Here is a 16102-nt window from a genome sequence, read left to right as displayed (position 1 = left end):
ACAGAACATACAATCACTGTATCCAATAGAAATGAAATGTATAAGCACGAACACAGCAATAGTTTACCCTCCAACTCGACTACTCCTTCCAGGATGAAATTTCTAAAAAAACAGGCAACAATCAGAGACAGTGGTTCAATTACAAGGCTAAATAGTGTAGCACATGGAAAAGACACTGAATGCGAAATTGACCAAATTGTTAAAGTTCTCCAGGCACCCGAAAATAAGATCAGCAATGTACAGCAAATAGACAAAAATTATTTAGAAAATCAGCAAGAATACAAACCCAAAGACAGTTTAGCATTGAGTTTAAGCTTGGAGGAAAATAATAAATCTACTGCTTCACTTTCCAAAACTAGTTCCTTAAGGCACGAACATGTACGTGAAGATTTGGGATCGCCCCAAATTGTGAGCCAGAAGGGCTTTAAAACACCAAACAGTAACTCATGTAAACCAACACCGAATACCCAAAGTATATTTTCTGTCCTTAGTCGGTCAGACCCATCTATATCTACTCCAGTCCCAGTGACTAGCAATTCTGGTAATTCATCAGAAACTGATGAGTTCTTCAAACTGCCATCTTTTTTCTCAAGAAGTCGCCCTGCTCCAAATCCCAGCGTATCAAAAAGTAGCTCTGGCTTCAGTTTCTTTGGCTTATCTCTCTTTAATGAAAAACCACAGGCTAATTCAGAAACAAAACCAGTAATTGAGCACACACAAGTGAAATTGATCCCTACCAGTCCAAATTTGAAAATCAGTAGTCAGTATGCAGACTGCAACACTAATGTACCTCACATTATAGCCTTAGATAAGCCAAATGTAGCGAATAATTTAAATAAGTGCCAAGAAGAGCCCACATATGCATTTGCTGGAGCAAAAAACAATAGTTATCCTGATAATAAAGACAATTCAAATGTAAATGGTTGTTCTGATTCATTTAACTCTTTAGCAGAGGATTTCAGCAGTCTTGCTTCAGAACGTAATGAATTGTTAATAGAAAGAGAAGAAGAGAAAGAATCTATTCACCCTTCATTCTTTTCTGATTCCTCTTTTACAAAATTAAGTTCAGACATTGATGACACACAATGTGGTTCACCTACGGATGTCAAAGACATTTCCACAAATCTAGATAATGTGCTTATTTCTATAGATAATGTGCCTAATAGGGTTGTTTGTGAAAAAGTGACGGAGACCATGTCGGAGCAAACCAGTGTCAAAGATGCAAGGCAGAAGCAAGAATTAGGATCTTTCTTAAAAATGTCAGGAGCATCTGAGTTGCCAAACCATTTGCAAAAACCTGAGAATGAAATATCTATATTAGATTCTTCCACTAAAATGTTTTCAAGCTTTATAACAAAAATCAAAATGTTCTCTACCAGTTCTCCTGAAGATACAAAAGCATCATCTAGATGTATTTCTACAGCACAATCTACACTACACACCACCTTTCCACAGGAGCACTCCTTACCTAGTAAGACTCCGATCATAATAGGTGACAATTTCAGTACAGTTACAATTCCTAAAGAAAATGACAAAAATGATCTGCCTTTCAAGTCTTCTTTCGATGACCAAGAAATAGTTTCCAATGATTCAAGCTTATCGCAAAACAAAACTGCTTTCATGGAGCTTGAAGATTCAGGCAGTTCTGTTATGACTTCAGAAAGCTGTAACGAGAAATCTTTGTTAGTAGAAGACTTATCAGAAGAAGCCAGTTTAGAGACTGCCGAAAGTATGAAAAGTATAAATCAAGACACTGTTGCTTTACAAACCATGTCGACCTGTGAAGCAATACCGCTGGATCATGACAAGTTGGACGAAAAAGCTGAGAATGTTAACATGAGCAGTCTAAAAAATGATGCCACATCAGTAGCTAAACATAGCAGCCACAATACAGATTCACCAGTCACTAATAGATGCTGGAGGAGTCCTGAAGAAGTGCATTCTTCAAGTTCTCAAAACGAAGCACCTCGTTGCTCGACAACAGACGTAAATACTTCAAAAAGTAGTAATGTTTCACAACCCAAACCTGTGCTGGAGATGCCAAATATTCCTAATCTTCCAAAATTTAATTTTATGACATCCACAGATATTGGAAAACCTTTTGCCTCCCTTTTTTCTCGCCCCGTTTCTTCTGGAAGTACATCCCCTGAAGAGGCAGGTCTTCTATCCAGTTTTAAGAAGAAGTTGTCAGCTACGTTATTTGAAGGGGGGAGTGATGAAAAAACTGTTAAGCCAAGTAACGCCCCAGTGACAATCCCAGACAAGCAGATAGACTTGTCCTTGCTTTTTCAAAAAGAAAACAAAGAGGATTTCAAAATAATGTTAAATGGGGCACCAGACAGCAGTGATCAGATGCAAGGAGACTATCAGAGTTCCATCTCTGTCATAGTTAGTGAAATTACTGAAGAACCTTTAACTCCAATGAAGCCTGTTGAAGCACATCTTGCTTTTAAAGAGTCTTCTTTGTCATATGCATCTGATGCGGACTATTTAGCATCATCTTGCATTGAATTTACAAGTGAATGTGGCAAAGTGTATGCTAGAGAACACCACTCAGAGTCCAATGTATTGGAAATTCTGACTCCGCATTTCAAAGACCTACCAAATGGCAATTTACCTCAGCAGGATATTTCTACAACGAGTGAAAATAATCCCACGCTTTGCCAGGACCAGTCGATCGCCTTACATCCTGGAGGGACCCCAACAGAACTTCCTAGCGTGGATGGACAGGACATAAAAAGGCCAGTTAAATTAGAAGCATAATAAATGGTTTCAGTTGGCCATTTATAATGCCAGTGCTGTAGTGTTAGATAAGTTGTCCCTGTACTTTATTTTAGATGCCTTTAGTGGTTTGTGCTTTTATGTTGTGTGCATAACAATTATAACAGCAGTAAAAATCAAACTAGCAATGTGTGGCCTTTAATCGTACAATGGTATGCGCTTTAGTAATCTATACTTAGATTTTTGTGGTGTGTGTCTCCTGTCAAATTATGTTTACACAGCCCTTTAAGACACCGGGGAAGTGAGCCAAATGGTTCTCATTCTTAAAAAATATGCCATCAAGCTTTTTATGCATTAGGATACTTTACATTAATTTGCATCTTCAGGTTTGATATAAATGCAGAGGGTAATACATTTTAACATGAATGCATCTTCGTTTACGTTCAGTATTTCGTTCTGCTTGTGCCTACCCTCTCTAATGTTATCCATGTTGGTGCTTGACTCTACGCTCGTTGATAGCAAGATTAGTAGCAAAGTATGCACTGTTTTGAAGGATGTTTAACTTTTAACATGTATTAGTACAACCATGCTGGGATATTACTCACCCAATTATTATTGGACGGAACGAAATGTTTGAATTTATAGTAATGTTATGCTGATCACAAGACACTCTTACAAAACAATCTCATTCATGCTAATTTTCATGGAGCGTCATTAACATGTTGAATCTCTTCCACTAAACACCTCAATAACCCTCAAGATTTAGCAGATCCCGGGATCAATGACAAATGTCCATGCTTCTTTAACTTTACCTTATTGGTAGTTTTTCTTATCATAATAAGGGTTCTGATCCTCAGGCTTTCTCATTCCTGTTTCTTGTTTCCAGAGCCTTCCTACTATAAACAAGATTGTTTTTGTTGTCCGTGTATTAAGTGAACCAAACATAGGGTTCAGTGTTTACAAGACCCTGAAAAGAGGAGGCAAATCATTGTGGCATTGTTTCTAGAAGTTTCCGCACCTAAAGCAGGATTGCATCCAATGTAAATGTAGGGAGTTTTACTTTTCTTCTACTAAAGATTTTGAAAACTGCGCTTTTGATTGCAACAGGCTTTTTGAAAATAAGTGCTGGTTGTATATGCATCTGAGGTGAGGTGCCCACAATGTATTTAACATATAGTATGATGATACGTTTATAAGTGACTGATTTTTCTGGTTTATCTATTGTCCCATTGGCCACTGATAACTTGATGAATGATGACAGCATAGAAGGTGCTGTGAATAGGCAGGTAGCTTTGCTGTACTGACACCATTCCTTTTCATTTATTGTTAACCATAAATAAAGCTTCCAATCAAGAAAGTAGTGACAAGGTCACTCTGCCTTGACTTTGGAGAACAGTAGGGTTTCTGACTGAAGACCTTCCACGAATAACTGATTTGCTGTCATCCCCATTTTTGTTAACTTCCTGTATATAGCATGCATAGTCTAAACTTAAAGGAAAGGCTTTCACATAGGCTCTTCCACAGTGGAGCCAAACCATCTAAGTTATTGTTTAGCACTGTTTTTAACAACTCTCTTCCAGAAGCCTGAAGCAGATATCAAAGAGAAAGAGCAAAACATGGTAATTATTCTGCAATCTAGCACATAGAGCACTGCTTAAAAATATCTGAATATTTGATTTCATCTGTACATAGGTGTTCGAAATGGGGGTCTCTAGTTGACAGAGATTGGTACCCTTGTCCAAATAGGGACCCTTGCTTCTAGTCAGGGTAAAGGGGATACACTTCTAAAATAACCCCTGCTCACCCCCTTGATAGCTTGGCACGAGCAGACAGGCTTATCTCAGAGGCAGTGTGTTAAGCATTTGTGAACACATACAGTAATACAGTGAAAACACTACAAATGGACACCGCACCAGTTTAGAAAATAAGTAATCTTTATCTAAACCAAAACAAGGCCAAATGACAGAAATCCACACCACTTTCAGATGGTAGAAATAGTTCAGTTCAAAGCAAATTGTAGATGCAACACTTTTCTCACATAGTACCTGGAATGCATCAGGCACACACAAAATGGGCTGCAGGGAAGGTGATGCGTCGGTTCCTTACACTCAGGGGAGATGATGCTTCGGTTCCTTGTTCCGGGGGAGGTGAAGCGTCGGTTTTACTCCTGCAGTGCAGGGGAGGTGATGCATGGGTTACTCACTGGAGCGGAGGTGATGCGTCGGTTTCTTACTGCGTGGGGAGGTGATTTGTCGTTTTTTTACTGTGTCCCCCCAACGATGCGACAAACTTGGTGCCTCAATGCGATGCAACGATCCGGAACGATGTGTGAACTCTTGCAGCCGCATAGCAGGCCTTGCGTCAAACTCGGTGCGATGATCTCGGACTTCGGAGATCGGTGCGCTCGATGCGGCATGCAGTGATTTCTCGAGCTGTGGCAGGCGCTGCAACTGTTTCTTTGGCGATGCACCGTAAGCGGATGCAGATGCGTCTCGCTTCTTCAAAGTTGCATTGATTTTCAGCTCCCTGCAGAAAATTGTTCTCTAGAGCCCGAGAACAACAGCAGGCACCTCTTTGCAGGTCAGAACTCCCATGAAGGAAGTTTAGGGGAGCTGGTGGTGAAGTCTTTGTGTCCCTGAGACTTCAGAACAAGAGGCAAGCTCAGTTTCAAGCCCTCGGAGACCTTTTCTTCAAGAAGGTGACAAAGCAAACGGCTAAGTCCTTTTCTCCTTTCCTTAGGAGCATGTTTCATGACTCTCTAGTTTTGTTGAATCTGAATGCTTACTTTTCCTGTAAATATCATGTGCCATGATCATTGCAATTTCATTGATTTGTTGAGGATTATTCAGTTTTTTTCTAATATCCTAGAAATATACTACATAAAAGTACATACAACTCATGCTGCATTTTACAGTAGGTGTTTTTTTGTGTACACCTTACTCTGCATTTGCATCCATTTTGGCCTGTGGCAACAGTTGGATATTCATTTGCATGTCATTGCATGGGCATTTGGTTTTCGAATAATTTATATTCGACTTCAGAAATGAAAGTGAGTGTTAGAAATGGGAACTTCGGCTGGCCAGGGCTCGCGCCAAAGTCAGTCAGAGACCACCACTCTAAGTCAGGGCAAGGGAGTTACACGCCAAGATAACCCTTGCTCACCCCCTTGGTAACGTGACACGAGCAGTAAGGCTAAACTCTGACGCTATGTAAGTTAAGCGTTTGCGCGTGCACCCAGCAACAACACCCAAGGCCCACCACAAAGGAAACTCCACACAAGGTTATGTATAAAAATAGCCTATGTTTTGTAGCAAACACATTAGATAAAAACACACAATTTACAATGTGCCAACAGGCATGGGCAGAATTTACAGGGGATATGTACAGGACAGGGCCACATGGACCACTGTCAGGAATAGGCACTTTTAGCACTAGAATACTTGTTAGAAATAGCACTTAGACATAGGATATAAAATTACTGTAGCACAAAATAGGAAATAGAGCACACAACCAGTAATCACTGGTAACAGGTAAGTACCACCTACGCAACCCTAACCACCTTAGGAAAAGGTCATGCAGGGAAGCAGGACCTCACTAGCAACACCTGTACTAGGAGAAAAACAACCACCTAAGTATCACCATACATTTAGGGGTATAGGCATAGGAACATTACACATGATGCATCACAACATTCAGAGGTGTAGGAGAAAAACACATGAGGCAGAAATATACCTTCAGCGGTGCAGCAAGGAACAATTACGCAGAAATCACATTAGGCCACAACCAGTGACTGTCCCAAATGTCAGGGGCCTAAACGGAGCAGCTGCCCACTAAGTGTTGGGCAGCTAGGGAGACAATGGGGCCAACGCTGGAGCCTTGTGGCCCTAAACAAATACAATGTCCCCCTGAGCCTCTTAATAGAAATATGCCCCCGAAGTGATGGAGCCTCGTGGGCTCTAAAGCAAATATGCCCCACACCTTGAAGTCCCTCCTCGGCGGACTCGAAGACAAGAATGCCCCCGGGATCGTTGGAATCCCACTCGGGGGACTCGAGAACAAATTTGGCCCCCAAGATCCTCTCAGGGCTTGCCAAATAAATATGCCGCCACGAGCCTCTCGGGGCTCGTCAACAATGTGCCCCCTGAGCCCCTCTGGACTCGAGCGAAAGGGGGGCGCTGGAGTCCCCCCTTTGAGGACTCGTGATACAAAATGCCCTCTGAGCCTCGTGGGCTCTAAATAACAGGAATGTCCCCGAGCCTCATGGCCTCTAGCCTGCGGGACAAAGTTAGCACACTGGGGGGGTGCAGCAGCCCGCTCTCCTGCGGGGCTGCTGGCGGACACAGGCTCTGCCTCCACAGTGCCAGGGGAGGCACCAGACTACCGCTCCCAGTTCCGCCCCACTCACCGGTGCTTCTTTGGGGCGATTCTCGATCTTGGTGATGTCTCCTCCGGCCAGACAGTCGCGGGGCTCTCCCTCGTGCAGGGGAGCTCCACGGGATCACCGGCACGGGTCCTCCGGTCTCTGTGGCCAGCGGGCCGGCGCACTCGGGAGCTTCTCCTCTCCCAGGGGAGCTCCAGCCGTCCTCTTCTTCCGGTTTCTGGGTCAGGCCACGCCTCTGTCTCGAGGAGGGCTGCCTGACTTCCGGTCTCGCTCTGGCAGCGGCCTGGGGTGACTTTTAAACATGAACCGGGCAGCGGCGGTGAATCTACCACAGCAGAAGGTAAGGGGTGGGCTCCCTTGAATTAAATCAATAATAAAGCGAGGTGGGCACTCGCTTGGGGGATACAAAATGGCACCAGGTCCCTGGCGGGGTGGGCACCTGCCAGGGGCTTAAACTTGGCAATTAGGCGAGGAAAATGGCCTGTGGGCACCGGCTATGAACAGAAAGTGCCCCCAAGGCGCTAGTGGCAAAATAAAGCTCTCCCAAGCGCTTGAGGCCCAGAAGTCCAGGGCAAGTCACAGCCAAAAAGTCCTTCAGGATGTGGGGGGGGGCAAGGCTGGGCCCAGAGCCAGCTCACAGGGTCCTCCTAGGCAGGGAGGCAATCCCCAGTGGCGGCCCTCCTGGCGTCCAGCAGCAGCCCCCCTCAGGAAAAGGATCCAGGAAGAGAACATATTGCAAGGGGACACAGCCCCTTTTTATACATTAAATCCCTTTGTCTCAGGGTGCAGGGTGGAGGAAAAACCAGTCGCAGTACTTTGTTTTCCTCAGCCACCCTTTCCATTCACTAGGCAGGCTAGGGTCATTAGACGCACCACGGGGGCGGAGCCAGCATTGTGTGGGGAAAGCCTAGCCCTAATTAGGTACCAGGTGCACCACTCCCTCACATCAGCATGCTAATCTCTCCACTCACCACCTGGGCAGACCCATCCAGACTCCTGGAGCCAGGCTCACCAGCCAGCTACAGCCAATCACATTCCAGCACACTCACAGCACACGCACACCCATGTCTAGAAGTGGCACTTCCACACTAGACACATTCACGCCGCACACATCATTGCGCAGCATTCAATCTCAGGAGTTCGCACATACCAAACTCGAGCCTGCACACCTCACGCATCAGGAACTACCAGGGACACAGACATTCCCCATGCATTCCTATGGGAGGGCAGGCCAATCTCACCACACGCACGCACGTAGAGTGCGCACGCACTTTCCACTGGGATACAGTGAAAGTGCGCGGAAGCTAAAAATTACTATCACCAGGTCACCATGAAAGGCAAAAAGTTCAGGGGTGAACCTGCCAGAAGGGCCAAGCCCAACACAACCCCCTTCCAGCCAAAACGCAGGGTAGACCGATCACCACAGTGATGGACTTCCCTGCTTGGGGCGATAGAACACGGACGCGGGCCCGCAGCTGCAGGGACACCCTCCAGTGCAACGCCATGGTGAACCCAGTGGATTCCTTCCAGAACCACTACCTGGAACAACTGGGCTACCCCACTGGTACTCCCAAGCTGTCCGCGGCCAGGACCAGGCCCTAGGCCACCCATGTGCCACTGGTCCATGCCTATTCACAGAGTGAGGGGTAGTAACCCCTGGTACATAGTAGCCATGCTTCACTCTTCCTGTCTGTAAGACAGGGCTAGACTGCCACTGGTTCTCCAGCCTAGGGTCTACACCCTCAGGCAGACCTGGAGTCTCGGGGAAGGCTGTCCTCCCCCTACCTCTTCTTCTAGGTTTCCTCCACCTCCTGCGAGGGGTACCCTTAGAACGCTCTTCTCCCAACCTAGGGTTTAACCCCTCAGGTTGCACCGGGGTCAGAGGCGGGCTCTCCCACCCTCTGCACCCCCTACCAGAGTTCCGCACCCTCCAAGCTGGAGTGGTACCCCTGGAAGATGAACCGGTCAGGATGCTGGTTACAGACGTCCTACCCTTCAGGTCAGGCGGATCCTGAACCTGGCCTTCCAACCTCTGGTCTAGAACCTTTGGAGGAATAACTGCCTGGCACTCCAGGACTTCTGGGGATTCACACGCCATCCCCCTGAGGCTGACACATGACTCATGTGTCGTGTGACTGTCTGTCTGGTGCAGATCTCCCGTCCCCTGTCCATCTGACAGTGCGCAAAGATCCCCCAGAACAGAAGTGGTGTCACCATGGTCACTACACAGGAACCTAGCCCAACTGGGTAGTCCCTGACCCACTGGTTCTTCCACAGGGGAACTCATCCCCCAATCACTCCTCACTTCGGACTCCTGTGCCTTGCCAACTGGAGTAGCACTGCCGGACACTGAAACCCCTGGAGCACTAGTTACAGATGATCCAGGTTCCCTAGACACTAGGAGATCCTCCTCAAATGGACTAACAGGACAGCCTAGGTCCCCTAACCTGGTGTTCCCTCAAGAAACCACCCAGGTTCTGAGATAGGGCTTCGGGCATCTGGGGACTCTCAGCCACCCACTGACTCCTGCTCCACTGAGCCAGGTAATACGCCTCTCCACCCCTCTCACTATACTGGAACCTAGCTGGGCTACAGTGAGCCTCTTCCACCACGCTGGGCTGGAAGATACCTGAACCACTACTTTTGGAATCACTCACTAGTGACTGCTTAGAACCTCTAGCACTTTCCCAGCGGGCTGCTTCATCTGCAAGCTCACATGCGTCAGACAATCCACACCCCAACAGGTGTTGGTGCAACCCTGGCAAACAACAACTGAGCACCTGCTCTCTGAGAACCAGATCAAACAGTTTGTCAAAATCAGAGTCAGTGTGAACCTCTACCCAAGCCCACAGTGCTCCACAACATTCATCCTAAAACTCCTCCCAAAACTGGTGAGACAGTTTCTTACTGTCCCTGAACTTCAACCTTAACTCCTCCTCTTGGGAAACAGGTACCATACTCTGGGAACTGGGGATGTGACTTCTGCACTGGAGTCCATATTGCTGCCACCATTGGACTCAACCCTCTCTGGGGAGTCCAGAAAATGATAACTGCGCGCAGTGGATAGTCTACCCTCCAGAGGTAATTTCTCTCTGGCGAAGGCCCTCTCAGCCTCCTCTATCCTCTCCTGCGCTAAGACCCTCTCAGTCTCTAGCTGTTGCTTCTTAACACCCAGCTGCGCCATAGCCTGGGCATGCTCTAACCTGAGCTTTTCTAAAGCCAGCTGGTGTTCCCTTTCTTTCAGAAAAGGGATGAGGCACTGCCTCCTACACTGGACCCAGCAAGGGACTCCCTCTCTATGGGGTCTTCACTCTCTGCTGGCGTCCCTGTACTGTCATTTTCTTCCTCCTCTTCAGACTCTTCAGGGCTCCCCTCAGACCCACCACCCTCATGGTGTGAGACCTGGGCCCTCTCCTCACTGTGCTCACACTCCCAGACATCCTTCTGCCATTGGATTTGGTTACCCCTAAGTTGGGACTGGGTGTCTGACTCATTCACTGCAATGTCTCTCTCTTCGCAAAACTCTCTCAACTCATGCATAAACAAACCCCAGACATTAAAAGCAGACTCCATCTTGGCAGGATGCTCCCAGACATGTGCAACACAGGGGACTTAACTGTCAGAGCTGAAGCAAGAGTACAAAATTTACAAAGAATTCAGCGAGCTCCCTATCCCAGAGAACTCACACTCACTTGCCTAGTGCCACACACCATTCATCCACACAGAACCTCCCCCTTGGACTAGTAAGGCAGTTTCTACCACCCCTGATTTCTCAACCTGACCACACGTGACACAGGTACCAAACTCTGGGAGCGGGGCGGGGAACAAATGTACTAGACACTATTACGCTGCTACCACTGGATCCCACCCTCAGGTGAATCCAGAAAATTCAAACTGCACTTAGGGGATAGAAAACCACCCAGAGCTTGTGACACCTAACTCACAGTGCACAAGAAACAAATTTCCAAAGAAATTACATTAAGGACAATTTAGAAACAATACTCCCCAAAATGTAGTCATCTACAATGCAGAGTTTTGTAGTGCGGCCAGTTGCCACTGCGGTACAACGCAAACGCAAATCCTTATCCTTCCTGCTGCCGCCAATGTTAGACGCACCACAGGGGGCGGAGCCAGCATTGTGTGGGGAAAGCCCAGCCCTATTCAGGTCCCAGGTTCATCCCTCACTCACATCAGCATGCTAATCTCTCCACTCAGCACCGGGGCAGACCCATCCAGACTCCTGGAGCCAGGCTCACCAGCCAGCTCCAGCCAATCACATGCCAGCACACTCACTGCACACGCACACCCATGTCTAGAAGTGGCACTTCCACACTAGACACATTCACGCCGCACACATCGTTGCGCAGCATTCAATCTCACGAGTTCGCACATACCAAACTCGAGCCTGCACACCTCACGCATCAGGAACTACCAGGGACACAGACATTCCCCATGCATTCCTATGGGAGGGCAGGCCAATCTCACCACACGCACGCAGAATGCGGACGCACTTTCCACTGGGCTACAGTGAAAATGCGCAGAAGCTAAAAATTACTATTACCAGGTCACCATGAAAAGCAAAAAGTTCAGGGGTGAACCTGCCAGAAGGGCCAAGTCCAACAGTGAGGATAGCTTGAATGGGCTTATTTTTCTAACATTTTTGCAATTCTTTAGTACATAACATTTTAAAATTAAAAACGCAACTGCAGCAGCCCTGACCCAAAAAACATTAACTATGGATACAGGAAAATTCAGTCTGCTAGATTCCAACACCCCTAATGGTGGTCTAGTATTAACTTTTTTATATCAAGTTTTGTTAGTTGATCTGTGAGGATTATCATTGATGTCCCACCAACTTGTATATTTTTTTAGGATTTTGTATGAGAATCTGGGCAGAACAAATCCAAATGTACATTTGGAAGCCTTGGACTTTTGAGCACCTGTTCCCCTATTTTGTTCCTCCTAGGGCCTACTTATTTTGGACTTTTATGGTTAGTGGCATGGGTACCCACATTTTGAATTGATGCTTTTTCCCTACAAGTTGGATGTGTTTTGTGCAATGCATGCTGAAAATACTTCCTCTGAATTCCTTTCTATCGCAGTTGAGTTTTGACCAGATCAGAATAGAGTGCTTTATTAGTGAATTAATGTCCTACAACCACACTTAATACAAATGATCAATCTCTCAGCTTGGGCGTTGAGCTACTCGTGCCCATGGCCACTAATGACCCCTTTCAGCTATTCGACAAAGTAAACATCAAGGTTGCTTAAGCACAACATCTCGAAGGAGGACAAGTGAGCTGCTGCAATATCAGTTTAGTAAGGCATCTTCGTTCTTAGAAAGTAGGTGGCCGTCAAAACTCCACATCAGTTACAGTGTGAATCTGAAGGCAATTGTGCCAGTTTTCTTTTCAGCGCATCCTAAGTCTCCTGTGAAAAGAAAACTCAACAAGCATGGTGAGAGACGAGGTTTAGAGTGACACCCAGTACTTGGCTTGTCGTGGTAGAGAGCATGGCACAACACACCTCATGCAGTACAAGCTGGTAACGAATGCACCAGTCCCAAGATGTACAACCATCAGGTGAAGGCCAAAATGATCAACGATGTCAATCCAGTTTAATCTGTTTAATTTTAGTTTTGAATCAAATGTTCCTCATTATTCAATATTTTCTTAAGTTCTTGAAAACACGATAATGCCAATATTCAAATGCAAGAGAAATGCCAATCAAGGCTTGTTTCTGCTACGTGTAGCAAATCCATAATTGAACATAAGTTATAATGGTGGTGTAGACCCAATGCATTTCAGGCATTTAGCCCTTTGTCAGGGGTAACCAATCTCTAACACCCCAAGCAATTTAAACAGAGTGCTCCAAGAGATTTTAAGAGATTACACATACTCACAGACTTACCACAAAACACTTGGCGGTCCATCACAACACACCTCATTACCACTGCAGGTAGTGAAATGCATTATGTGTGCATATAATGAGGCAGTACATTCTTATCTGAAGCAATAAAGAGTTATTGTTTTCTTGTCAATGCTACTAGTGTGTCACTTAAAGAAAAGGCGTCCCGCTTGTAGGAGCCCACAGATCTGCCAAGTATTCAACTATCTTAAAGAAGAACAGATTGTCTACTTATGTTGTAGAATGGAACCCAGTTTGGTGAGGTGGTGCAGCAGAATCCCTTTGAATCATTGAACATGGGCAAAATACTCCCTTTCCAACTGGGCACCAATCTTCCCATATAGACATTTTATTTGAGCATATGTACCCCCCTAGTAAAGAATCTTGCAACTTACCTAGCAACGATAATTTGCCTGTTCTTTTTACTGTGTGTTGCTTTCATCACTTGCTTTTTGGGGTTTTACTCTATGTCACTTACTTCTGGGAGGCCATATTTAAGAGGTCCTTGTATTTTGGTTGTAAAGGGTGAAACTGAGTTTTGGCAGAATCATGGGTGTAGACCCCCGCACACACGCTGCAGGTGGTGTGTGTATAGGACAGCAATAGTTGAACTTTATTTTATAATGCCATTGTCCTCCACTGATGATGCAATGTAATGGAAAATGTGGATTAAAGGAAAAATTTCAGTGGGTTCTGAGTCCTGCTTCCGAGATTTGTGGGAAACTTGAATGTAGAATCCAGGTGATGGCAGTATTTCTCGGGCGGCTAACCAAGTGCCATCTAGTTGAGTAATAGAAGAACATATCAATGTTGCACGTACCACCCAAGCGTGTATGTCAATATATCATCACAAGTTGCTATTAATAGGTTATGAACCTATTGTAGAGGTAATGGGAATTGTTTAACATGTAAGTATTGAAGCTAGTTTAGATCCCAGTGTGTTTGTTATTCGAATTTAGCCTCCTATTAGCACTGGCTAGAATAGATGCATAGTTAGCAATGACCTTGTAGTTGACGTTTAATTAACCCTTTTCATTCTGGTTTTGAAACCCATTTTCAAGAAAAAAAATCACAACTAATGATTAAATAGCATGATTCCAAGCAGATTTTACAGTATCTCTAGAAAACAGTCAAATAATATAATTGAACAGGTTGTCGTGTTTTAAACTGATGGTGCCATTGCCACCAGTTACACCGCATTATATTGAAATCATTAGCATGATTAGGAACTCGGGCATACAACATTGAAGCTGCCCACAACACTAGCCATTTACCACTTACAAAAAAGAAAATGCAATAGCGCCCAACTTCTAGCGCTCCAAAGACACGAGTAGCTCCTGATGTGCTCAGTGTAATATTTCAAGTCAGTGGGACCTGGCCTTGTTGGGCTGCACCGGAACTAATGTGATAAAAACACAGTGGATAAAATATCACCTCACAAGTGCATTCATATTTTATGCTACACATATTGTCAACATTTTGTTTAAAAGGCCTGCTTGAGTTGCTTGTTCTTTTGACAAGAAAAATAACTGTGCAGAACTATAGCTATAGTGCCTTAGGTTTTTCATCTGTCGTTTATTTGATTGTATAATATCACCAAATGAGTCTTGCCATTGTGTGGATATGTCACCACACACGATCTTTGGAGTAGCTACTGGAATCATGCCATTTGTCAGCATCTCATGAAAGCATGTTTGTGGAAGAAGTGTCCAACAATAGTCCGACCCTGCCCTTGTTGCCTTCTTATTGTTTGGGTTTTACTGATCCTAATTTCCCTTTATTTTCCCTCGGCATGTACACATAATTGCTGGCTTATTCCAAATAGCTAATAACTGCCTTAATGAAGGGCAAAAATAGTAAGGTTTATGTTTGTTGCTGAAGCCATGTCACACCTGCTTATTGACATTTCCCTCTTCTTCCATTTACTGCAGCCCTGCTGGAAGCAGCAGGTATGGGTCCTCTGGTAACATCAGTCAGGGAAGCTCCCAGCTGAGTGAGCCTGACCAGTACCATGAGAGCGTGCATGGGTCTGAGCCTGATGAAGAACACCGAGACCGTGACTCAAACTACTCGTGCAGGACATCTGGTAGCTTCCAGAAGAATGGACATGATTGGAGCAGCGACCATGACACAGATAAACTTGAGTCATGCCAGAAAAATGAAACCACTAACAATGATATTCCTGCCAAATCAACACTTGCACCAGAACTTCCTAAAAATGTTCTTTTACAGAAAGCAGAAAGGTATTATTCCATATCTTGAATTTTGCCCAGTAAGTACATACACTTCTGTTCAAATGAACTTCCAGACAGACTCGATGGTCACATTGTTTACTCTTTAGTTTTCTCATTGAGCTTAAACTTTTTTGAGCATAATAATGTCTGTGTTAATTGTTCCTACTGTAATATACTTCTTGATTACCATTTTTGGGCACTTATTATCTTTTTTATACAGATGTTGAGTCTTAGTTGTAAACTCACGGATGACTAAGTATTTCCTTTCTTTAAACCGTAACTCACTCTGCTTGCCACTCTACTCTTTCCTCTTTCTTTTCCTCATCTGTCCATGTCTTCAAATGCGATTGGACTCTATCTCTGCTTGGTCTCTCTCGTTAAGTTACTTCTGTGTTTTAGCTAGTTATATTGCTCAACCCCAGCTGAGAGGAATGTGCATTGTAAATTGAGGCAAATGGAAACAGTGTAGAGATCATGTATATAGCTGGGGTTAGGACTGTGGGGTACCCTAAAGCAGGGGTAAGAGTGATTGACACTTGATGATGGATTAGATGCTCCCTAATCCAGATCCTCAGTTCTTCCCTCGACTACTAGCTTACACCATGATTAACTAATCTGTGGTGGCTGGTATTGCACCAGAGAGAGTTGGCACTGTGCTGTGTATCTTTCCATGGGGGCTGTTTGAATGATTTGGTCTTTATATTTGCTCCCTTAGAGGGATCAATCTTATTTAAACTTGGCTGCTATAGATTTATAGACCTCTGTAAACTCACCGCAGTCTCTCATATGAACAGGATTGCTCTGCACTCGAGATCTGAGTAGTAAATATAAACTCCTTATGCATCATAGGATGTTCATT

The 16102-nt window shown here is 45.0% G+C and overlaps 1 protein-coding gene across 7 annotated transcripts in view; it reads left to right on the top strand.

The window, feature by feature from the left end:
- UNC13B (unc-13 homolog B) overlaps positions 1 to 16102 on the top strand; it is a 3555093-nt gene that overhangs the window by 1417367 nt on the left and 2121624 nt on the right. For all 7 annotated transcript variants that reach the window (XM_078674667.1, XM_078674666.1, XM_078674664.1 and 4 more), the window contains one exon: positions 14941 to 15252. In XM_078674667.1, the coding sequence (XP_078530793.1) occupies positions 14941 to 15252 (312 nt within the window). The remainder of the gene's footprint in view (positions 1 to 14940; positions 15253 to 16102) is intronic.

Source organism: Lissotriton helveticus, chromosome 2_1 (assembly GCF_964261635.1).
Source record: "Lissotriton helveticus chromosome 2_1, aLisHel1.1, whole genome shotgun sequence".
NCBI lineage: Eukaryota > Metazoa > Chordata > Amphibia > Caudata > Salamandridae > Lissotriton > Lissotriton helveticus.
The sequence above is the reverse complement of the archived record's forward strand: the minus strand, read 5'-3'. Positions and strand labels throughout refer to the sequence as shown.